The 26,559-nt window shown below is 36.6% G+C and overlaps 1 protein-coding gene across 1 annotated transcript in view; it reads right to left on the reverse strand.

Moving 5' to 3' along the window:
* CDC42BPA (CDC42 binding protein kinase alpha) overlaps nucleotides 1–26,559 on the reverse strand; it is a 156,114-nt gene that overhangs the window by 113,866 nt on the left and 15,689 nt on the right. The window contains exons 4-6 of the mRNA XM_019659017.1: nucleotides 23,537–23,632; nucleotides 18,453–18,601; nucleotides 2,727–2,820 (exon numbers count right to left, since the gene is read on the reverse strand). Of these exons, the coding sequence (XP_019514562.1) occupies nucleotides 2,727–2,820; nucleotides 18,453–18,601; nucleotides 23,537–23,632 (339 nt within the window). The remainder of the gene's footprint in view (nucleotides 1–2,726; nucleotides 2,821–18,452; nucleotides 18,602–23,536; nucleotides 23,633–26,559) is intronic.

Below are 26,559 nucleotides of genomic sequence, written 5' to 3' on the forward strand. Positions count from 1 at the left end.
TTCTTGGTTTACAGATTGTTTTCTTCTTTCAACACTTTAAAAATATCATTCCATGATTTTTGATGAGAGGTCAGTGGTCGTTCTTACCATTTTTCTAGAGTATGTAATGTGTTTTTTCTTCTGGCTGCTTTCAAATTCTTTTCAATTTTCAGCAGTTTTATTGTGATGTGGCCAAGTGTGGTTCCTTTTATAAGCTTGAAATATGCTAAGATTCTTAGATCTGTGTTTTTCATCACATTTGGTAAGTTTGAGCCATCAATTCTACAAATTTTTTCTGCTCCTGTCTCACTCTCTTCTCCTTCAAGAATTCCAATTATAGGGATCCCTGAGCCTGTATTTATTTTGCTTCAATCTTTTTCTCTCTGTTCTTCAGAATGGACAGTCTCTACTGATCTGTCTTCAAATTCAATGGTTCTTTCTTCTCTCATCTCTAATTCATTGTTAACCTCCTGTGAATTCTTTATTTCTATTACTGTACTTTTCAAGATCTAAAAGGTCCATTTGATTTTTTTTTCTGCTGAAATTCCCTACCTGTGTAATCTTTAAGACTATATTTTCCTTTGATACTTTATTTATTTATTTTTAAAAGATTTTATTGAGGAATTGGGGGGAGGGGAACAGCGTTGGGGAATCAGGGAAGTGGAACACACAAGTTGTTGTCCTTTTTGTTCAGTATAGTTGTGAAGGACGTCATTTCACTGGCCCATGTTGGTATTATCATTGCGATCATCCCAAGTGAGGCAGATTGGTCGCCGACTGGACGGCCACTCACGGCAGCTCTTAGCAACTCACACCGGCTGCCAGCCACTCACAGCTTATGGCAGCCCACTGTAGCTTCACTGCAGCCAATGCCGTCGCTGACGACTCACAGCAACTCAGCTCCAGGTCAAGCTGTTGTTCACCATCAGCTGTAGAGGGCAGCGTCACTGGCCCTCATGTGGGATCCGAACCAGGGCCCTACTGCTCAGAGCTGGCATCCCAAGCCAACTCTTAACCAACGCGCCACTCGGCCAGCCCTCCTTTGATACTTTAAACATATTTATGATAGTTTCATTAATTCTGCCTGCTAAGTGTTACTCAGGTTTCTACAGATTACTTTTATTTTTGCATTCTGTATCACAATCTATACCCTACCCTCCATTTTTGTTGGTCTAGTGATTTCTGATTGAATGCTGGTCATTGTCAATAAGACATTGTAGAAAGTATGAATTCTGTTATCTTCCTCTGAAGAATATTAATTCTTATTTAAGCAGATAAAAAAAAATACTGATCTCCTTGAACACGGGTTGGCGTACTCTTTCAGGGCAGATTTAAAGTCTAAGATTCACTCAAGCTCTTTTACTTGGAGCACCATTTTCAAACTCTATGGATCTTCTTATGACTTGGATTTCGGCTATTGAACAGGTTTAGATTAAGCTTTAAATGTTATAAAGGGATCAACTACCTCTCCAGGGCCAAAATTTCAATGTTCCCATAGCACTATTTCTCCCCCAGCACTGCCTGATTTCCAGTAATCTGTTTGATTTTCAAATGAGTAGCATCTACTATTTGGTAAGTCTCATGGGTCTTATACTGCATATGTACAACTCAACCTTCATGAGGTACCACCCCCCTCCCCAATCGATACTTTAGCTCCTCTCTCTGCAGAACTCCAGCTGCCTCAGCTAACTCAACTCTGATCTTTAGTACTTCTATACTATATACTCCTCAGCTCTATGGTACTTCTATACTCTGTTCTAACTCTACCTTTCTGCATCAGAGTCAGCAAACTGTTCCAACTCTGGGAAATTGTGAAGCACACCTCATGAATTTATTTCTCTCAGAGATAAACAGTCTTATGGTGCCCACTGAAAATACTTGTCTCATATATTCTGTCCAGTTTTACTGTTGTTTGTGCTGAGAGGACAATTTGGTATCAATTACTCCTTCCATTGTGGCCAGGGGCAGAAGTCATATAATCTTTTTTAAAAACTTATCTCCTTGGGATAAATTTTCAGAAGTCAAATTGCTGGTCCAGAATAAAATGACGTTTTCATGGCCTTTGGAATGTATTCTACTAAACTGCTCTCTAAAAAGTTTCTGCCAATTAAAATGATATATATTTGGACTTCTGCTATACAGCCAGGAAATTGAAATAAATACAAAAACAAACCAGGGAATAAAATTAGGGCACATAAACTTTTAAGTAAGTGAAAAAAAACAATTACAGGGCTTTGAGTTGGAAGAACTAAAGCAAATGGTAATATGAAACTGAATCAACCTAGAGGGCTTTGTAATAAAAGCATTCATTTTTTTTTAACACTGTCCCTCAGGAAAATTAGATAACTAGAAAAGAAATACAAAAGAAATAAAAGTGAAGAAAAAGTCACATTTTCTTTTTCCATGTGGGATTTCTTTTTTTTTTTTTTTTTTACCCATTTGGAAATGTCTCAAGTACAATAATAAACAGGTCACCTAAAGGAAGAACAAACAAAAGTCTCTTAAAAGACATACAGTATCAATTTTAAGATTATTAATATAAGCAGTTGAAACTGGCATATGACTTTACAGACAAGCCCTATTATGAATAAGTATGCCTAAATGCCTTTGTGGAAGGAGGTGATGCATAGAAAGGCAAATGGATGGATGAAGAGATAATATAAACAGATGGCTTCTAAACAGATAAAGACAACAAGTAGCAAGAAAAATGTCTGTGAGTAAAATAATTTAAGATTATCTTTATTTACCGTTCCATCTTCCATCAGCTTCAGACAAGAACCAAAGTCTGCTAACCGAATATGTCCATTCATATCCATCAATATATTGTCAGGTTTGATGTCCCTGAAAAAGTAAATACATACCAGTTTTAGTTGGGAAGAATAAACATAATCAGATACTTGATAAGATAATCTTTTTGTCTGAAAGTTTCAACTTCTTTTAAAATTAATACTCTAAGAAGATCTACTTGACTACTTTATGGATTCAAGTCCTGAGTCTGATTCATATTAAAACGTTCTTTGTTGTTTTGTTTTGTTTTTTAAGATTTTTTTTTTTAATTGGGGGACAGTGTGTTTTTCCAGGACCCATCAGCTCCAAGTCAAGTAGTTGTCTTCAATCTAGTTGTGGAGGACACAGCTCTGTGGCCCATGCGGGGATCTAACGGGGAAACTTGGTGTTATGAGCACTGCGCTCTAACCAACTGAGCTAACTGGCCACCCCCAAAAGTTTCTTAAACACATGTAATTTCAGTCTTCTCCTGGAGATAAAAAGTACTGTGGTAATTTTCATTCCAGTTAAATAAATAATCTTACCATCCTTCCCTTAGATTTGCACATATTTCAGTGTGACTATGGTAGGCCCAATTTCTGCATACCGAGAAGAGCCATAATTACTTGATTATTTGCAGGCAAGCTATACTACCTCTAGCCCATGAAATTGACAGGGAAAAAATATACTTCCTAGACCCTGAATATAAATGTAGAAAAATTCTCAATGACTGTAGGTCATGACAAAACTAAGAAATTGCTTCATAAAGCTGATTTTGGAAAACAACTGCTTAATAGTGATCTCTATTATATAAAACTATTTATATCTATAAGTCAATAGATTGTTGGATATTCAAATCTAACCAATAACCAACTAAAGCATACCAGTTTTTGTATGTTTTTACATCTGAATAATGAAAAGTGTTGCAAACCTTGGGGAAATCATACATATAAAATATCATTTATAAATGTGATAATTTTACTATTTTTAGACTTCTAATTTTTTCTTTTGCCTACTGGTTTGACTATTTCTCCACTACAATGTAAAATAATATTGATGACAATAGACATCTTTGTTGTGTCCTGAGCTTAGTAATGTTACCTGTTAAGCTGACTTTTGAGGTATGAAATACACACATAGCATGTTAAGGAAGCATCAATCTATTCCTATTTTATTAAAAACATGTTTACTAAATTCAACAAGTCTTTCTGGTTAAAAATAATCAATTCTAAAATGCAAATATTATATGTCTAAAATTTATATTGAGAAATATCAGCATTAGATATCAGGATATTAGACATATGGGGTTAAACAACAGAAAAAAAAATAGCTTAAAGGAAATGAATGTGCCTCCTACACTGGAAAGCAGGTATAAGAGGAATGGAGGTAGGACTATTTCTCAATACAATCTTTTTGATACTAGTTGAGTTTTATTTTAACTATATGCAGTATTGTCTAAAATAAATTAAAAACCAGAAATACATGTATATAATGTCTTAATCATCTTATCCAAGAATACGAAATATTTTGACTAAGCCACTAGGATCATCAGCAGTCAGCAATATTTCTCAATCAAAACATTTAATTAATGAATATCAAGATCGTAAACACAATAATGTAATAATGACAACACTAATTGGTCTCTGCTTGTCCAACAGGAAGTACAATTATACATTTCACGTACATAATATGTTGCCTGTTGACTCACTCCCCATACTCAGCCAGTTTATTCCATGGCTGAAAAAGAAGTCTGTATGTTCCTAAAATGGTCAGTCTATGAGCAGACGGGAGCTCTCCTAACCTTCTGAATTAATAAGACCTCGGGAGGATATGAATTAGCCCCCTAGCCATCTGCTGGGTTTGTAAATATCTATGTTTTGTTTTTGCTCTGGGAACAAAGTATAATGCTGATATGAGACAGAACTTAAAGGATTCATAGGGAGGAGGAAATGATGACTTTTCCATCTAGCTGGTGTTAAATATGACCTAAATTACTAGGTACAAGAAAACTAAAACTTGTATACGTCCATGCACTTTATGACCTCAAAGGAAAATATGTCCCTTCCTTCTTTTTCAACCAAAGACTACAGCTTGACCTTTTGCAGTTTCCTTTTTCCCTCAGGATTCTCTATCATTTTCATCTAAATCTAACTTCATAGTGGCCAAAAGAAAAAAGGGAGAAAGGATACAAAATACGATTTGCACTGGACCTGAACTACGCAGGGACAAACCCTGGTTCGTTTTACCCTCCAGATTTTTGAAATGTGAGTAAAGTGAAACAGAGTCCACAGATTCAAATCCCCACAAATGTCAAGAGTCCACAGATTCAAATCCCCACAAATGTCAAGGGTGGGGTAGATCCATCTGCTGACCGACATCTATCATCTGAGGAAAGAATGCTTTTAATTACTTCCTAAGAATGTTCTCCCTGGAGGATGGAAAGAGATCCCAAGTATAAACTAGGTAGCAAGATGGTTACATTTTATGTATTGACAGTGCTCTCAAACCCAAAAGGTTCTTTTCTGTCACCTAAAAGAGCTCGGATCAAAGAAAAAATAGGTGGACATCTACCTATCTATCTACCATCTATCTATCTATCTATTATCTATCCATCTGTCTGTCTATTCTCTTTACAAATAATTTGATCACTGAACCATGGTTTTGGCATCTTAAAGGGCAACATAAGAAGAAAACGTTTAATATTCAGTAAGTATTTGACAAAACCTTTTTAAATAATTAAAATCATAGTTATAAAGTTATCTATCATTATTATACCTGCCCAAGGAAATGCAAGTCCTTGTTCTTACATTACCACTGAAATGTACTCGTATGATCAGATTTTAAAAGGAATTTAAATGCTTAAAAGAAGTTGTTTAAAAACTTTGCCTTTCCTTTCCTATTCATTATGCAGAAAATATTCTCTTTAAGATATTAAAGACGTCTGAATTGCCAATACAGTAGAATCTTTTCTGAATCCCATAATGATTTCTCAATGACATCTGACACTGCTGATTATTCTGTCAACTATATCACTTTCTCCTCTATTTATTCTCTCATCTAAGACCAATTCTTCTCAGCCTCCTTTCCTGATTCCTTTTTCCAAAAGCATATTCCCTGTTCCCCTAATGCTGTCCTTCCCTAAGACTCAGTTCTCTGCTATTTTCTACCTCAGTGATTTTCTCCTTGAAGGCGCCTGTCTTTTCTTAGATTTCAGGTTAGTTGGTTGCCCTGTGACCTCAGCTCTCTGATGGGTTCAAGAACAACTATAATTTCTTCTCGTTTTTTGTTTGCTGGTTGGTTGGGTTTTTTTAGTGGTTGCTCTAGGAATTACAACATGCATCCTTATTTTTCATAGTCCACATAGAATTAATGTTGTAACTGTGGATCCATAACTACGGGCAGCAATTCTGGTCTCAGTTCCTGTCTTTTGACTTTAGTTGAGCAGCTTTGAGTGAATGTGCGGTTCAGGGGTCAATCAGGTCTGAATGTAGATAGATTTTGGATCTCCTCTCTTGCAAAGAGTTCTCAGAATTCAGTTTTCTGATTCTACAGGCACTTTCTGCACCTATGCCCATGCCACAATGCACCTCATGTTGTCTTCACTAAGCCCCAGGATAAAGCTGCAAAAATGAAAGCCTCATTTCATATACCTCACCTTGTTCTAAATGTATACTTCCAATCAGGTTCTGTCTGCTGCAGTTCATTCTCTAGTGCCTTTGAGATGCTGGGTTTTGTGTTATGCCCAGATTTTATAGTTGTTTTCTGCAAGGGCCTTGGTCAAGAGGATTTTGCTGAGTCACTACCCTTCCCTGTATAGTTAAACCTCTATTAATTTGAGTTTTCTAGGCAAAAATCACAATAATTGTATCTTTAATCCATCTTTGACAATTAATCTTTAAAAAATTGGAACCAATAGCATATTTGTACCTTGTCATATATCGATCTTATACTTCAAGGGTGAAGTTCACCCTAACGTTCAGAATAAAGTTTAGTTTCACCCAAATATTTCATAATATGGTTTCCTTTTACTTCTATAAGAGCAAAGATAACACTGTAATTAAATGACAATAATGCATGGAGGGACGTTTATACAGGTATGCCTTTATTATGGCACTGACTTTTTAAAAAATTGACTTTTCTAAAAGATATAGCCAACCCTATTTCTAATGAAGGCACCTTGAACTTTGAAGTTTCATGGCAGGTTGTATTTCTCAAAAATTGTCCCCATCAAGACTGGGAGTATATGTCCCTCTGCGAACCTGGGTAGGCTTTTGTGACTGCCTCAAAAATGGAGTATGGTGGAACTGAGGCTGTACAACTTCCAAGGAGCAGTCATAAAAATGTCATCAATTCCGCTTTGTTCTCTCAGGACACTTGCTCTTGGAACCTAGTCATCATGTTGTTAAGAAACTCAAACATCCCATGGAGAGACCCGGTGAAAAGAACAAAGGCCCCAGGCCTACGGCCTGGCTGAGCTCCCAGCTGATGAGCCGCACTAACTGGCTAACTATGTGAGCGAGCCATCTTCAGAGTGGATCTTCCAACCTCAGCTGAGTCACTACAGCTCACGTTTAACAGCAGAGAGACAGCATCCCTGCCCACTCGTGCCCCAACTGGAGACTCGGAGCAAAAAAGGTGGCTGTTGTTTCATATTAGTCACTATATTTCAGGGTCTGTGGTGGACACAGAGGTGTGCTGCCTTCTCCTTCAATGGGGGGCTTTGCCCCAGATGTCAGCAGACAGCTCCCAGCTGCCAGCTCATTCCAAGTGACAAAGAGCCTCTTTCGCAAAAGGCCTGTCTTTCTTGGGAAGCCCATATCCACTGAATGATGATACAGAACTATAAAGAGCTGGCCATTTCAACTAAATGGGCCACAGATTCTCCAGGACTTTTAGTGGGGCTGGCTGAGGCTCTGGCCTGCGTGTAATCTGACTTCTCCCTCTGCCTAATCCTGTTTCCACCAACTCCCTTTCACAGGTGTTAATCCCTAATTCACCTTGCATTACACATTCTGTCTCGTGCCTGCTTCTGCAACCTGTTTTTATTTATTTTTAACTAAATTTACTGGGGGTGATAATGGTTAACAAAATTATATAGGTTTCAAGTGCACAGTTCTATAATACATCATCTGTATAGTGCTTTGTGTGTTCACTACCCAAAGTCAAGTCTCCTTCCATCACCATGTGTTTGTCCCACTTTACCCTTTTTTACCTCCTCCTCCCCCCTTTCCCTCTGGTAACCACTAAACTGTGGTCTCTGTCTATGAGTTTTTGTTTGTCTGTGCCTGCTTCTGGAAAACACATGCTGCACAGCAATAGATAAATGGAACAACAGGCCAGCAAATTCCATTTTCTGATATAAGAAGCAAAATCACATCTGGCATTGGGAAACATACGGCGGTGCCGCCAGCCCACCAGATACCAAGTATTGTCAATACAGGGAGTGAAAGGAAAATTCAGGTAAAACATTAATTCTAACCTTGACAATCGATGAAAACAGAGAAAGATATAGAAGTGTTTAGAAGAAAATCTCTACATTATCACTGTAAAAACATTATCCAAGTTTCTTCCTACTAATCATACCAATTATCATTCAAGTTCCCAAAATCAGTAATTTTTCTTGTCCCCAAGCAAAAGCAAATTACATACAGCTTAAAAGGAACAGTATTATTTTAAAACTCTAAGTCAAAATTAATATTTACAATGATCCATTCTTACTTATAACATTAGGAACAAAAAAGCATTCCAAAACAATGGCCATATTGAAAAGGCAATATTCTGTAGGTCATTTTTACTTTATTACTTCACTAGAACATCAGTATCAGAGCATGATTATTATAAATGTTATGCCTGGAATAGTAAAATGTGGCTACAGCAACCTTTAAAGCAGTAGTTTTCCACTCTGGCTGGACATCAAAATCAACTAGACAGGTTATTTAATTACATGTGCCTCATTCCCAATCCAGACACCACAAATCAGAATACTGCAAAGGGACTGGTCACTGAGAATTACTAATTTAGGACATGTACTTCTCCTTCCCATCAACATGTCAATGTCTCCCATTTGGTTCCTTTTTCAACATTTATATAGGGTGGGGAAGTAGACTTCACGTAAGAATGCTTTTGTTTTCTGGTCTTCCTTCTCTTCCCCTTGATATATTCATTAGAAAAAAATTAGCATATTGTACTGCAATATTACAACTAAACTATTTATCAAAATTGCCTCAATTTTGTCAAAAAATATTATATCGGTAATAAGGAAAAGAAAACCCACACTCGTAAAATTATGTCACATACTGATTTTTTGTCATTCATTAGATTTCTTAATGGAAACATTAATTTGAGGCTCACCTTACAACTGAGAAAACAGTTATTCATAAAATTCTGTCAATAAACTTTTCTCAAACTTATCTTTCCCACTGCACAGTGAAAATATTTAATAATTCTATAGGAACAATAAAAAACGAATGATTATACAATTTGGGGTACTATAAAACTTTGGTGGCTGCCCAAAGCCTAATCTGTCCACATATCCTTCAAAAATCAATCCAGATACAATCAACAAGAGGAACAAGAGATACTACTGACCCACGACCCACACCTACAGTCTAACTCAAAGCAAGTCTACCACAAAATTACAATTATGTAATTATGAAAATAAATATTCAAATCTGTGGCAGTGGGCCCTAGACAAAGGCTTTCCCAGACCATATGGTCACTAAGGATTTTGCACGGGCTTCAGACAAAGACATTCCTGGACTATATAGTCAGCAAGACTTCCGCGTTTAACATTTCCGAATTCCTACCTCACCTGGGAGCCAGTCAGGAACTGGCACAATGGCCACATGTCCTAATAAGGAAGCTTAGCTGCTAACCCGGAAACCTCAGGGTATATAACCCTGAGTCCCGCCCGGGTTGGGGCTCAGCCTCTGGATGTGAATCCGCTGAGCCAGTGCCGGCATTAGTAAAAGTTGCTTCCCACGCCTTGGTGTCCTGTCTGTTTGTCTGGGTTCCCCGCAACAAATCCAGCAGCTCCAACTCTAGAGTGCATGTGAGAGACAAGACATGAGACAGAGGCTGTGGGAAGAATTGAAGGGCAGGGAGTCCAGGAATGATACAATAGATTAAATTACTACCCACTGTCGCCAAAAGAAAAAGTCCTATCATGAGTGGGGTAAGATGTAACAATTGGGGGAAACTGGGTACATGAGACCTTTTTGTACTATTGGGTTGTCGGAAAAGTCATGACGTATTTTTTTGTTTTTCGTTGCAAATTTCCTGTGAATCAATATTTGCAATGTCCTGTGAATCTATAATTATTTTAAAATACTAAGCTTTTTTTAAAGCAAAAATTATCTTGAGCAAATATATACTTATTTTATGCTCCTTATCACCTTATTTTATTATTAATATAATCTCTTTAACAAATATTTATACAATGTGTCATTAAAAAAACCCTTTGGAAACCATGTCACTGTCAATAGTCTCTTATTTGAGAGCCAATCCTTGGTAACTCTCTGTGGACCTCCTACGACCTTGCCCCCTCAACTCAGCTGTTCCGCACATTCCCTTTCATCCATGATCTTCATCCCCACTACTGTGAACAAATCCCAACTGGCCGAACGCTAGCTGTTAAACTGTAAGAATAATCGGAGGATTGCCTTTGACTAACTATTCCTTCCATCTGACCTGTCTTGCCAAAGCTCTACAAAAACTGCCTTTTCCCCCTAAGGTAATGTCTAAGCCAGCTTGGGCTGCCACAACAAATACCAAAGGCTGGATGGCTTAAGCAACAGAGATGGACTTCCTCACAGTTCTAGAGGCTAAAAAGTGCAAGATCAAGGTCCAGTAGGGTTGGGCTTCTAGTGAGGGCTCTCGTCCTGACTGGCAGGGGGCCAGCCTCTAGCTGTGACCTTTACATGGCCTTTCCTTGGTATATGCACATGGACAGAGAGCAAGCTCTCTGGTATCTCCTTCTGTAAGGGCACTAACCCCACCATGAGGGCCACATCCTCATGACCTCCTCTAACTAACTGCTATGTTATCTAGGTACGCCTGTCTTCGTGGAAATCTATTTGTTGCAAAATTTTACTTATTCACTTGACTTTTTCTGATAAGGCAATATATTGCAAAAATAACACAACTCTTGAAACAAATAGGTAAATAATCATTAATGACAGTCACAGGTTTTTTTTAAATCAGCAAGTAAAAACAACTAATTGCTGCATACAAAAGAAGTATGCAAAATGAAAATAAAAATAAGATGAAAGGGCCGGCCGAGTGGCTCAGTTGGTTAAGAGCTCACTCAAAAGTGCAAGCTCTGAGCAACAGTGGTTCGAGTCCAGGCCCGAGCTGAGCTGCTGTTGAGCTGCCAGCAGGTGGCAGGATGGCTCAGCTAAAAATAATAATAATAATAATATGAAAAAAATTCAGAGGGATATGGATACTAATATTAAAAGCCTATTGTACCTATATTTTACCAGGCAAAGTAAATATCAAGGCCATTAAAAAAAAAAAGCCTTATTAGTGGTAAATTAGTAGCAAATCATAGCTAAAAGAAAATTTCACCAGTAATATATAACAAGTATAAATTTGTGTAATCCACTTTCCTGGGGAAAGAGGTGAAGGGGGATGCTGGTATGATTACATAATTCTTCCCTCCTCACCTCATCTTTTTTCTTTTTTCTACACATCTCCTCCCTGCATAATGCAGGGTCGCAGAGGCTGCAACTACAAGTGCTGGAAGCAAGGATAATTCCTAAGCAAGAAACTCTAACTATGCCTTTAAACCTTAATGTTGGAATTCCTAAGGTCCTGACAAGCCTGAGTTAGGCCTATCTGGCAAAACCATGGCTGACGGGAACATTGCTGGATTGCCCAGCAGCTGACATAGCTCTCCATGTCTGCATCTATGCCATCCTACACTGTATAAACGCACCAGAAGGGAGGCACTTGCTAGGCTAGTATTGCTGCTAGCACTTTGGGCCAGCACAGTGTTCGAACCTAACTTCCCTTCCAAAAGGTGGGAAATTTGGACAAAAATAAATGATAAATGGAGAGATGGAAGAATAGCTAAGGGTAAAGGAATACATAAACGGGTTTTACAATGAGGGATATCCAGTATTAAACTGATGCTTTGTGAGAGGCTCAGAGCAAGAGATGACACTGTCTCTTAGCTCAATTACACCAGATACTTGAAGGGGTGAAGCCATACGTTGCGGAGACCACTCCTGCTTTTGGAACCTGCCATGGTCAAATGAAAGCCTGCAAACCTGAGTGGCATCACTCTGGGAGACAATTTAGTCATGTGGTATGATAGACTAGCTGGTTAATGACTCAGTGAGATGCTGGTAACATGACAGGATCTTTGGACTCTTATTTTTCAAGTTACATCTACTGCTATACTGAAATATTGTGCTTGTTGGTAAGATTCAACCATATTATGTAAACAGATCTTAAGATAATACTCATCATGATAATTAGGTATACTGGGAGACATAGTTAAAGCCACCACAGGATCTAATGAAATAACCAGCCTGAGGAAGAACTAGATTTAGCGAGCCATCAGCTAATTTCTATATTAAATAGTTCTGTAAGAGCTTATCATATGGAGCAACAGCAGTACAGCAAACAGAGAAACAAGTAACTGAATTAGTACAAAATATAAAAATATATATAATGGCTTCATAGGATGGATAAGTCATTTCTTGAAGTCTACCCTTACCCTGCACTGGCTCCTCCAAGTGACAGACTTGTTCACACTGACACCACTGCTGTGTCCATCATATAAATGCTATGCTAACCACAGATGACCAGATAAATATGATTATTTTGCTGTGAGAAAGCCTTGGCTAACGGCCAGACGGAGGCCTGAGTAGAGAAGAACTAATCTTACCCAGTGCCTCACAGGATGTCGTCTTTGTTTGCTGGGGGCTTTGGCCACCAGACCCTCTAACAGTGTAACTTATGACGGATGTAATTTATTTGGGCCATGTAGCGCTTAAGTTTTACCTCCAGAAGGGACTGGAAACTACAAAGTATCATCCAAACCTCTGGGAAAGGCTGGAGACAAGGTCAGTCATGCAGGCAGCATGTTGAGTCCCTCAAAAAACTCTGTAAACCAAAGGCTCAAGTGCGCTCCTTGGTTGGCAATACTCCATTGTCACTGTCACACATGGATGCCGGGAAAGTGACACTCTCCTAATGCAACACTGAGGAGGGCGAGGCTCCACATTTGGTACCTCTCCCGAACCCGGCCCTAGGTGCTTCTTCTCTTGGCTGATTTTAATCTATCTGTACACTTTCCATGTAGTGAGCTGTAACTGTAAATAGAACAGCTTTCAGTGGGTTCTGTGAGTCCTTGCAAAGTATTAAAATTGAGGGTGGTTTTGGGAACCCCCTGAGCCCGCAACTGGTGTCAGGAGTAAGGGTGGTCTTTTGGGACTGTTCCCTCTAACTTTGAATTCCTCGTAATTACTGAAATACCAAATACACTGCAATATAATGACTATCTTTATATAAAATGATTCACATCCTGAGTTCACCCATAGCTAACAATTTTTAACTATTATTATCTATTCATATATTCTTCAGTAATTTTGGGATATTATACAAATACTTCCTCCATTAGCAGTATAAAAAATTCCAATTTTGAAATGTGACTCTGGCCTGTGAGGAAGGGAGTTTTATATTGGCCTTAGGCCTTGAAGTATTTCTATCTTTTTGTAAAAGTGTAATGATTTTACATACACCAAGAGGATAACTGCCAAATCATACCACAAATCCAAGCTGAAAGAGATGAAATCAGCCTGAAGTCCAGCTGGGGGAGGCCCAGCACATACCTATACTTAATAAAATTCTTATGGGATAAGGGATGAAAAACTCTTTAGAACTGAATTCTGTGGTATTTCCCCCAACAAATTCTATTAAAATAGCTTTGTTTCATTTCCTATAATGTATCAGAGGACACTTTGCCCTAGACTTAACCATATTATATAAAATGTTATTAACATTAAGATTAGGTTAATAAAAACTGTAATCACAAATGTTGAATATGAAACAAATTCCAGTGGGAAAAAACAGGCATTATGAAGAAATTCTAGAATAGTGAATTGTTTTTAGGTTTTTGGTTTTTTGGTTTATTTTTGAACTAGGGTAAGGAGATATTACTTCTAAAAATACATTCCATCCTAAGAATTTATTCAAGACAGTTTTTAACTTTAAAACAAATACAGGAAAGCACATGTATGCCATTAAGTTCCATGAAACTAGCTTAACTGCCTCCAGCGAGAGATTCTATTCAACCAAACGTTAGTGTGCCTGAGCCCTCAGGATCTTAGACTGATCTGAAATTTGGACATTTTCACGTAAAAAAACTATACCAGAAAAAGAATTAAAGATAAGTATGAAAACATAACTTGACAATGTCTGTTCATTAGTTATTTTATCCTGGCTTAGGTTCTTTACTTTTAGATATAATTTCAATTTCGTGATTCTTCAGTCCTCCACATATTTTGCCATCATTTTATTGTATGCATTGTTACTTTAAATTACCTAATTCCATCATGGAATGAGGTGAGAAAGAAAGGAATAAAAGACTAGATAAATAACTTGACTATCAGAAAATAAAAACACTGCAATAGCAACTGACATAACCAATTTTGAAGCTTACATATAATTGTGGTCTAAATACCAGATACAACAGCAACTGTTCCTAAAATATCATTTGACAAGAGCGGGCTACATTGTAGCAACCTATTAAACACATCTAGTAAGAAAACCTTGAAACAACCACAAAGTTCCAGGTTTAAATGAAGAAAACCTCGAGACAGACATAAAATGCATCCACTGAGCACAACAGAGAAAAACATCAGTCTATGCCTATAGAAGCTAAAAATCTAATGGAGAAAACAAGGCAAATATAAATATTTTAATAATGCATAGTATCCTATACTTTAACACAGCATGTAATAAATTATCAAATGGTCATTTATTACATGTATTGTTTATATTAGTTCATCTCATTACTCTGTACCATCCTCAGGGATACAATGTGCCTTGGAAAGGGGGGGTCTATATTCCATCAAGGTGCTGAATATTCAGTGGATCCTTTAAATAAAGAAATCCGTGTCTTTCAGCTTTATAAAATTTTTCTTTGTTTCTTTGAAAATTTCATCCTCTTCATTTTCTTTTTTTTTCTAGAACTCCTACTATTTAGATGTCTACCCTTTGAATGAGCCTATAATTTTCTTTACTTTCGTTTCCAGCATCTCAGATCTTTGACTTTTTCTATTTTTTTAGAACACTTCCTCAACTTTCCCATCTAACTCTTTTACTAAGGTGGTGTTTTTTTTTTCTTTAATCTACTATCAGTTTTAATTTTAAAAGGTTTTGTAATTCTCTGGGTATCCCTTTTTGATATTATGTTTTTCATATAAGCCAAAAATTCTCTTATTTCTCAGAATATTAATGATCATTTAGGGAAGAAGGACTTTCTTTTCACTTAAGTTAGGTTTTCCCCAAGTTTCTATTCTTCCATTTGTTTATGCTCATTTTGGATACTAATGTTAAAGGTTTTCCACAGATGTCGGAGATCCCTGGCTAGATATTCACATTTATAGTAAGGTGTTAAAAAGCTGATGGGATGTGCCATATGGCTGGGTAATCTGGCTTAGCTGTTTCATTGGGAGAATATCCCAACTTCAGAATTGTACATCTTTTCACTTCCTCTGTTTAGAATCCCTCAGAAAAGAATCTTCTACGTGGGGAGCAAGGCCTGGCTATTATCATCTTTGCAGCCAAATGGGAAAGAGGGCTGAGAAGTGGTCTCAATATTTTCAAAGCCCCACCATTAAAGCTTTTCTTACGAGCAATATGATGTTATACAAATAGCATAAATTCTAGCATCAGCCTGACTTGAATTTTAATCTAGGCCATGCTGCTCACTGACTCAACATGTCCCTGAGGTTGGACTTTTTCGTCTATAAAATGGAGCAACATCCATTTTAGATGACATCCAAATCACAGAATGGTTTTAAGAATTAGAATAACATAGGTAAAGTCCATAGCACACAGTAAGAGTTAAACAGCAATTAGAAATGACCTAGAGAATTAAGCTTATCACTCATTTCTCTGAGTTCATTGTAATCTGCTTGTATAATTCATTTAGCAATTCACAAGCCAGGCTCACTCCATCTCTTATATTTTTGCTCTAAATGATTATTTAACTTGTGTTACTTTAATTTTTATTATGTCTTATGTTTGTGTCCCCAGACTGAAAGCTTCTTAAAAGTCAGGACTATGTGCTATATTCAGTTACTTAAAATTTCACATAGTTTACCACAATGCTATTTACCAAAGAGGGTTCAATAAATATTTCCTCAGTAAAGCATTTGCTGAAAACAGTCAATCCAGAAAACAGGAATCACATTCTAAGAAATGCACTGACACACTAGACACATCCACTGAAGGGCAAAGGGAGAGACAAGGAGGGAGGGAGAAGAGGTAAGGGAGTGGGCACAGTGTGAGTGTGAGTGTGTGTGTGTGTGTAGATGTACACGTGTGTTAGACAGACGGAGAGAATGTGTATGTAAATTTTGACAACAGAGACACTACAGATGTTTAACCCATAGAAGAGATGACTTCAGAAGGCATGATAACTGGAAGATAAATCAGATTATTATATCTAGCTCTGAAGGTAAAACTAGAACTGATGATTAGGAGAAACAGAAATTGAGCTTAACATAAAGTAGAATTCTATAATATTAGATCTCGCCAACAATGGAGTAAATAAGGTTCATGTAACATTAAGTACCTTGTAAAACTAGAGGTGCTTAAGTAGAGCTCAGGGTTGAAATGGATTTTAAGCCACATGTCAATATCAGAAAGACAGGAATGTTGTGCTGAGAAGAACTGTAAGACTGCATATGTAATCAGTGGGAAAGGGTCCTGAGATCAGTCAAGAATATTTGTCACAAGCCTGGCAGGAGGGAGAGTAACAAAATACCTCAACTCATATTTACTATCTCCTATCTAGCTAAATTATTTTCAGAAGCAATCATTCCTTGTTGAGAATTTAGATACGAACTAGGTAAAGTTTCTCTAAACTCCATGAGTCTAAGACTAACATTTTTTAAATGTTCAATGAAATGATATTTTTGAAGTATTTTTAAATGACTTTCTTCAACTAGGAACTTGGGTTACTGTTTGAACAACAAAAACAGTACTTTGGTTGCTCATCCTATAATTCACTCTTGAGACTACAATGCCATCTTAAAAATTACACTGTGCTTTACAATTTTCAAAGCATGTTCATGCTTTTAGTTTCAATAAAATTTGTGACTATCAGACATCAACAGAGAAAAGCACAGGAATAGGCAAGAGCCAAACTGAGATCTCATAAATACAAACTTCTGAATAAAAAAATTCTACCTTTAATAATGTCCTAGAACTTCATTTTAATTAAACCAATAAGCATAAGGCACCCACATCCTGCAGGGACAGACACTGAAACAGGAACGGCCTCTGCACAGAGATTACTCTTACCACCCACAACTTAAAAAGAACAGTCGCTCCTGTCTTAGAGCCAAAGTTCTCCAAGTGTGGTTGCTGGACCAGCAGCAGCATCACCGGGGAAGGTGTCAGAAATGCCGATTCCCCAGCCCCATCCAACCTACTCAAATCAGACACTCTGGAGGTGACCCAACAGTCTGGGTTTTAACAAGTACTCCCTGAGCTTCTGATGCACGCTCGAGTTTGCAGACTACTGTCTTAGAAAATGGCTCCAATTTGTTCTAACGTGGCAGTATCCCTCTACCCACTATCTCCTTACTATCGCCTTACTCTCTCACATTTTACACAACCCCAAACTCTCTCCTTTGAATGATTAATTCACCTGTAACTCTGTGATGATTTCCTTTGTTTCCTTTTAAAATGTAAAACTGCCTTTTAAACCACCCAATACATTTAACATATTTTTATTACACATAAATTATTATGGGCTGTTTACACAGAGATTTTTAATGTGTGTCAACAGGTACAAGAACAATCCTGTATGAAAAATCACTTTGTAAATGAGCCCATTTTTTTCTTTTCATTCCCATCGTAAACTGCATACAACAAAACACACATTTGTATGGAAATTTTTAAATAAATTGTTGTACTTGTCAAACGATTTACAAATAAAACATTTTTTCCATAGTTATCAAAATTATCGCTTTTCTACAAAAACATATTTTAACATTTATACAATCCTTGAAAGTATTTTCTTGAGAAACGTAAAATATATAATATGGGTCTTTTTTAGCAAATGAACTTACTAGTTGTGGCCTAAAGTTCTGGCTAACATCAATATATAAAACTCAACTATAAGGATATTGGCCCATGCATATTTTTTTTTGAGAAGGAAATTATATGTACATTTAAATAAGAGTGCTTTCTCAGCAGTATCCTGTTGAAATGGGGACTGGAAGTGAAAATACATGTTATACGTGCACATAGTTGTATAATAGGCACATCAATTGTTTAATGCTGACAAATAATGACAATAACAACAACGAAGCAAAACAACGAAAAGCATCTCAGAATAAGCTCTTTGGTTGATGAGAAATGTATAATTTGGTACATGATTAATAAATTTGGTACAAATAGACCTCCGCTTATAGAAGCACATGACGGCTTCCACCATAGTCAAGGAAGGAGCATCTTACCTGTGTACGTAATGGAGCTGATGAACTGAGTCAATTGCTATCACCATCTCAGCCAAGTAAAATCGAGCCATATCCTCAGGCAATCTATCTTCAAATTTGCTGAGCAGAGTAAGCAAATCCCCACCAACGTAATAATCCATAACCAGGTACTGGAAATGAAAAAAATAAAACACACTCAATACATAATAAGGGTGAAAAATAATATATTTAAAGTAGCCCAAGGTCCAACAGCACTAGGTCAAATACCTTTGTTGTTAATCAACAAGAAGTTGTGTAAGATTATCATCAGCAGTCATTACAAAGCTTGTAAAATTTCATAAAGTGGTAAAATAAAATTTTTAATAATTGGAGAAGGGAACAACATAGGGTTACCATTGTTTTGTTGTATTTTGCAAAGAAACAATATAGAAGAGTAACATCACCACCGACAACAAACCACAGTTTTACCAACATTTCATAGAAGAATGAAATTTTAAGTCTTCAAAAAAGATTTTAAAAACTCAGAATATAAGACAGCCCTTTATGTTGAATAAATTCGTCTTCGTCATCATTCCATTTCCCTTATTTCAACTTGGACGGGTAACCAGCACTTGAATCAGCATTTGGAGACCACTGGAGCATAGAATACAGTAATTTTCATCATGTGTTTCTCTTCCTGTTTCTGGTCGTGTACTAATATCAGAATGGACTTTTCCTTTCTTAGGTACATATAAACAGAAGCCAAGTCATTTTAGATGTGAACTCTTATGGGTATGTGTGTGTGATACCATCATTTATAAGAAATATATATATTTTGCGGCACAGAGCACAGATCTAAAACCCTTGGAATTTCCTAAGTGACAACATAAAGGTGTTTTCTGCTATTTATAACAAGCCCTTTCAACCACACCTGAGTTTATGTTCATGCAGTGACTTTTGGAAAGGTAAGAATGGGAGGATGGGAGGTGGCTGCCAGAGGAACCAAGGTTAATGGTTTAGAACTTTTAGTCCCTCCCCTAGGGGAGGGGAAAGGGACTGAAGGTTGAATCAATCATCAAAAGCCAATGATTCACTCAATTGTGTCTAGGTAATGAAGCCTTCATAAAACCCCAAAAGGATGGGTTCGGAGAGCTTCTAAGTTGGTGAACCCATGGAGGCCCTGGTAGAGTGGTAGCACTGACAGCACTGGAGGCTGTGTGCACCATTCCTCATTCCTTGCCCTGTGCATCTCTCCATCAGGCTATGTCTCAGTTAGGTGGGCTACTCTAGCAAATTAACTGAACCCCAAGAAGGAATCTCCCTTCTATAGCCTGTGGGCCAGAAGAACAAGTAACATACTGGACTTGTGACTGGGTGGTGAGGGGAGAAGTCTTACAGAGCTGAACCTTTAACCTGTGGGATCTGACCCTATCCCCAGGTAGTGCCAGAATTCAGTTAAGTTATATTATAGGACGCCCTGCTGCTGGTTGTCACAGAATTGCTTGATGTGTGGAGTACCCACACAATTTGATGTCAGCAGTGAAGTAGTATTTAGAGAGTACTGCGTGTAATGTAAATAAAAACAACAGAGTTTTCCTTTACTGTGTGTATATGCCCAAAAGAAGAGACAGGAATATACACAAAAATGTGAAATTATAGTAGACTATATCATAGCTTTCTGTTATCTTCTAGATTGTTTTACAAACATGTATTATATATACACGTATTATGTTATAGATTATATTACATTACATTGCAGTATATTATTATATGTTATTTTTTAAGGTGAGTGAAAACTAGACATAGCAAAAGGACAGGCTTTGTAGTCAGGGAGACCTGTATTCAAATTCTGACTCTGGGTTTTAAGTGGCTTTCGAAAATTATTTAATCTCTTTGGTACTTTGTTTTCTCATCTACATAACTACCATAATAACACCTTCTCTGCAGTGTATCACTTAGCATGAAGTCTAGTTAAATAGAAGATATTTATATGTCAGTTATAATTCCTTAAAGTTAAAGTGATTTTATTACAGAATGGAGATATTATTTCAGGGATATCGCCAAATATGTTAAATTTATTTAAAAACATACCAAGTCTATAGGAAAAGCTATTTTTCCAAAGCTATTCAGTATTTCAGTATAATGACTGAGGGTGGGGTTTTTTGTTCAGAAATATTTCAACCTAGGCCCTTTGTCAAAATATAGCAATAAGATGTTACCAATGGGAAAAAACCACTGAACAGTTGTACTGTATAGCTAGTCAGGATATTCAGCTTTCATTTCTCACCAAAATTCATGGGAATGATAATAGTTGTTTCTGTGAGACGGAATGAACTTCAATGTTGATACTACTAGTTCAATAACACATGATAGGTTCAAATATTTACAGCAAACTACCTTTTGATTCATAAGACCATGCATATCCACAGGCTTTCGGCACCTAATGTTCTCACATGATCTACACATGCATCCAAATAAGCCTCTTTCTGCTTCACACATACTTTCTTCACGCTCAACTGTAATAATCTTAGCAGATTCCAATTCAATTTATGCCAAATTAGTGTTTCCTCAACTTCTTTGAAAGTACTACTGACTATAATTATTCCACGCAAACTATTCATAAAGGCTAATTCCTCAGTTACTTCAAACTCAGCACTGACTCCTCAAATAACTGAGCAGAATCGGTAACATCTTTCGACTTAAGAGCCAAAAGAAACCGCTCAAATTCATTCCCCTGGTTTTATAATCAACCACCGATGTTACTCCCAGTGTCCTCAATTCTTTGAGCAACTGTTCTTGCCAAAAGGCTAATAGTCTTAGACAAGTTAATTTTCTGTGGACACGTTTCTTTGGCTCCTGCAATCAAACATGATTTAATTAACTCAACATTGGTAAATGGCTTTCCTTGCTTGGCTAAATGAGCCCCTCAGGAACTTACCACAGTTGCACCCTCATTTTCATTTTCTATTTTTATGAAGGAATTCTGCTGTGATGAGATATTCTGTGTTAAATTTCCTAACTTTTCTGACGGCTGCTTTCCTGTGAGGAGTGTTGTGATTAGTGCTCAGTGTGGCGATGCAGACATTTACTGTATTCTATTAATACAGCTGTAGTAAGTTGCATAATAAACACCATGCTGTCATTTAATTCGTTAACAAAATAACCCACATTCTACTGTGCCTTAAATGCATAATATATAAAGTCTACTTTTTTCTTCTTTCCTTATTTTGTCATGATGCATATGCATTACTTCCAATAGCCAACGCATAGAAGCAACCTAAGTTTCCCTCAATGGATAAATGGATAAAGAAGTTGTGGTGCATGTATACATACAATGGAATATTATTCAGCCATAAAAAAAAACAAGGATATTAACCTAATATCCAAAATACATAAAGAACTCATACAACTTAACAAAAAAACCAAATAATCCAATTAAAAAATGGGTAGAGAACCTGAACAGACACTTCTCCTAAGAAGATATACAAATGGCCAACAGATGTATGAAAAAATGCTTAGCTTCACACTATTAGGGAAATGCAAATCAAAACCACAGTGAGATCCCACCTCACACTTGTTAGAATGGCTATTACCAACAAGACAAGTAATAACAAGCGGTATTGGAGAGGTTGTAGAGAAAAAGGAACCCTCATACACTGCTGGTGGGAATGTAAACTGGTACAGCCATGATGGAAAACAGTATGGGAGTTCTTCAAAAACTTAAGAATAGAATTACCATGTGACCCAGCAATCCTGCTTCTGAGTATATACCAAAAAAAAATCTGAAAACATTTATCCGTAAAGATGTAGGCACCCTTATGTTCATTGCAATGTTATTCACAATGGCTAAGACATGAAAACAACCAGTGTCCTTTGATAGATGATTGGATCAAGATGTGGTACATTATACAATGTAATATGACTCAAGTCATAAGAAAAAATGAAATACTGCCATTTGCAACAACATACATGGATCTTGAGATTATCATCTAGGCAAAATAAGTCAGATAGAAAAAGTCAAGAACCACATGATTTCACTCATATGTGGGATATAAAACTGAAAGCAATAAACAAACAAACAAATACTCATAGGCGCAGACAACAGTTTAGTGGTTACCAGAGGGTAAGGGAATTGGAAAGTTGGTAGAAGAGCGTAAAAGGGGTCAAATATATGGTGATAGAAGGAGAGCTGACTCTGGGTGGTGAACACACAATGCAATATATAGATGATGTACTACAGAATTGCACACTTGAAACCTACATAATTTTACTAACCAATGTTACCCCAATAAGTTTAATAAAAATAAAAATAAACAAAACAAAACAAAAAAGTAAAAAACAAGGAAATCCTACCTTTGTGACAACATGGATGGACCTTGAAGGCATTATGCTAACTGAAGTCAATCAGAGAATGAAAAATACTGTATGATTTCATTTATATATGGAATCTTAAAAAAAGGAAAACCAATTCATACAAAGAGATTGAAGTCAGACTTATGTGATGTCAAACTTGTGGTTATCAGAGGAGGAAGACAGGGGGAGGGGGAATTGGGGGAAGGTGGTCAAAAGGTACAAACTTCCAGTTATAAGATAAATATGTGTAAGGATGTAATCCACAACATTGTGACTATAGTTAACACTGCTGTGTGATATATAGGGAAGTTGGTAAGAATAAATCCTAAGAGTTCTCATCACAAGGAGAAATTTCCTTTTTTTTCTTCTTTTTCTTTTTAGTGTATCTATATGAGAAGATGGATGTCAGCTGAACCCATTGTGGTAATCACTTCACAATACCAGGGGTGCCAAAAAAACATATACAAGTGGACACTTTGATAAACGTTGCTCAAGCAGTAGTTCGTCGTAATCAGAAGTGTCTAGACGCTGACGGTGACCACTCTGAGCATCTCTTGTAATTGCAAAAGTCAAACATGACTTGTACTCATCTTTTGTTATTGGTATATATTGAGTATTACAATTTTAATACAGTTTTCCTTTCTTAAAATGTGTATACATTTTTTTGGCACCCTCTGTATATGTAAATCACACCATTATGCTGTAGCCCTTCAATTTATTCAGTGATGTTTGTCAATTATTTCTCAATAAAACTGGAATAAAATGATTCTTACTAAGTTATTGTCATCCTGGAAAGCATAATGCAAAGTTGTAATCCACTTATTGTCTCCATTCACTAACACATCCCTTTCTTCACGAAAACATGCTGTCTGAAAAGGAAAAAAAAAATTTTTTTTAGATAGAGGACACTTTATATAAAACTAGGACATATATTATGAAAACAATTGCTTAATATGTTTATTATGCTTTCTGTTCTGGAAAAGACATAATATCCAATATCAATGTGAGCTTTCAATAAGTCAAGTTTTAAAGCACTCTCAGAAATTGAACTGGAAGAATACACTTAAAAATATTTTATATTAAAAAATACTGTTATAGTTTTAAAAATCAGGAAAATACACAGAATCATTTAACAATCATGGTCCAACCTACCATCCAGATAATAAAAATGTCAGCATTTTGCCACATTTACTTCTGATCTTTTTAAGGAAATAAGATACAAGCTCCAGTAGTAGCCTTTCTACTCCTGTCACATTCCTCCCCCTTCCTCTCCTGATAAATAATCTGAAGTTAGTGTTTATTCTTCCCATCATATGCTTTGATCACACATATATGTGTCCAAACAAAACAGAATTGTTTTGTTTTGAAATTTTTCACCAATGGCATAATTTTATCTACCCTTTTGCAACTTGGTTACTTTTTACTCAATCATGATTTGTTTTTCCTTTTAGTTGCTATGGTATTCCACCATTTAAATACACCAAAATTTATTTATGTAACCCTCCTAAACATGCAAACATAGGTTATTTCCATTTTTGTGTTATAATGTTGCAAAGAGTTTGTACAAGAGTTTCTATAGGGTATAAACTTAGAAATAGAAATGCTACATTGAAGCATTTTCAGTGTTACCAAGGATAGCCAATTTTCTTTCCTAAGTGTTGTACCAATTACTACGCTTACCCCAGAGTATGAAATCTCCCATTTCACCCACATCCTTAACTGCACTTGGCATTATTAGACTTTTTAAGTGCTTGTTAATATGACGGGTGTGAAATAATATCTCATTATTCTTCTATTAACATAATCCTAATTACAGGTGAAGATAAATAACTTTATACATGCTTATTAGACATGTGAGCTTTCTCTTTGAATTGTTCACTCCCCTTTGCCCATTTTCTCCAATGAATTGTCTTTTTCTTATTGATTTGTAAAAGTTTTAATTGATTCTGAGAATATTTCCATATTATAAAGGTATGTCCTGGAGAACTTTAGAAATGTGTGGCTAAAAATAAAAAATAATTTTATATGCTACATTATAATTCTATATCATCTTTAAATTTTGAATTTAAAAAACTACTATGCCAGAAAGCTCACAAAGAATTGAAAGGTAAAGTAGAAACCAAAGGTCTCCCTGAGTCATGTCCCCACACTTTCATTGTCCACTTGTGTCCAGAGGTTACCATATAAACTCTGTTGAATATCATCTCAGAAAACTTCTGTGTATATGTACACACACAAACACACACACTATTCATATGGTATCTCATATTCCCCATCGTTTCTTTTCTTTACACAAATGAGATCGCACTGCTCTGTAAGTTGTTTTTTCAAGTAACAATACATCTAAACAGCTTTTCATATCAGTAGAGAGGCCTACCTAATTTTTCGTAATGGCTATGCCATATTCCATACACCCTGAAAAATCATTGTGCAGTACTCTCTATATCGTAGGTGCTCAATAATTTATTTCCCACTAGGTAAATTCAATAGCTGTGATATACAAAACAAATAACATTACCTAATTAACCCTAATTAGGTACTCTAATTTTTTTCCATTTATTTTCCAGAAACTATATTTGATCAAATAGAATTTCTAAAGCCATGCACTAAATAGCATCACCGGAGGAAATACTAAAAACAATTAAAGCATAAACCAAATAAATGGGCAGTTTTACCCTTTAGTTAGATTATTAACATTATGCCTTGGCTTATTTTAAGGTAAAAACAGAATCACTTGACATACTCCCCACTAAATTCTGTTTTAGAATTTAACTGACCTGAGGTGGTAGTTTGCTGCTAACATTCTAGAGAGGTGGTAAAGGTGCCTACAACCCCTTTCTCCTGGTTTCATCTTATTATAACATCTATCTGGAATTTTAGAGACATTCCAGCTAGAATCTAAGAAACATCTGATTGATAACTCCAAACTAAATTGAGCTCCAAAGACGTTTTGTCACCAGAACAAGTTAAACTTCAGTAGGTTCTAATCTCTTCTAAACTGTTCAGTGAAAAAATTAATTTTTTAAAATACATAAAATAAACTTCATCATATACAACTTCAAACATATACAAAAGAGAACAGTTAAAAAAAAAAGCCCCCTCTCCACAATGTACTTGTTAACCAACTTCAACAATTATTTTACCACTCAATCTTATTTCATCTACAGTCCTACCCACTCACCACCACCTTCCCACCATGCACATATGTGTGTGCACGTGTGTGTACACTCACATACAAAACTTTTAAAGCAAATCCCAGACCTCATATGACGTTATCCGTAAATACTTAGGTATTAAACTTTTCCTATTAATGCCTCAGATGCTAAGTTTACAACTGTAGAACGCAGTCTCCTTTTCTGCTTCAGCATGTCATTGTCCTCGGCTAGCTATAACAATGGAGGGGTAATGCTACTGACACCTAGTGGGAAGAGGCCAGGGATGCGACCACACGTCCTACAACGCACAGGTCAGTCTCACAGGGATTATCTGGCACACATGGAGTATCACGAATGCCACTGTTGAGACACTCTGCTCTAGATCAGCATGAACCAAACCACGATGCATGTATTCTATGGGGCTCATAAAGTTGAGCCAAGGAGTCAACATGGTAAAAGGCTGTCATAACACCTGCTTCAATTATCTTTTTTTAAAAATAAAGATTTTAGGCCGGCCGAGTGGCTCAGTTGGTTAAGAGCTCATGCAAGAGTGCGAGCTCTGAGCAACAGCAGTTCGATGCCCAGCCCGAGCTGAGTTGCTACTGAGTTGCCAACAGGTGGCAGGATGGCTCAGCTTAAAA

This window comes from Hipposideros armiger, unplaced genomic scaffold (genome assembly GCF_001890085.2).
Source record: "Hipposideros armiger isolate ML-2016 unplaced genomic scaffold, ASM189008v1 scaffold_293, whole genome shotgun sequence".
NCBI classification, from domain to species: domain Eukaryota; kingdom Metazoa; phylum Chordata; class Mammalia; order Chiroptera; family Hipposideridae; genus Hipposideros; species Hipposideros armiger.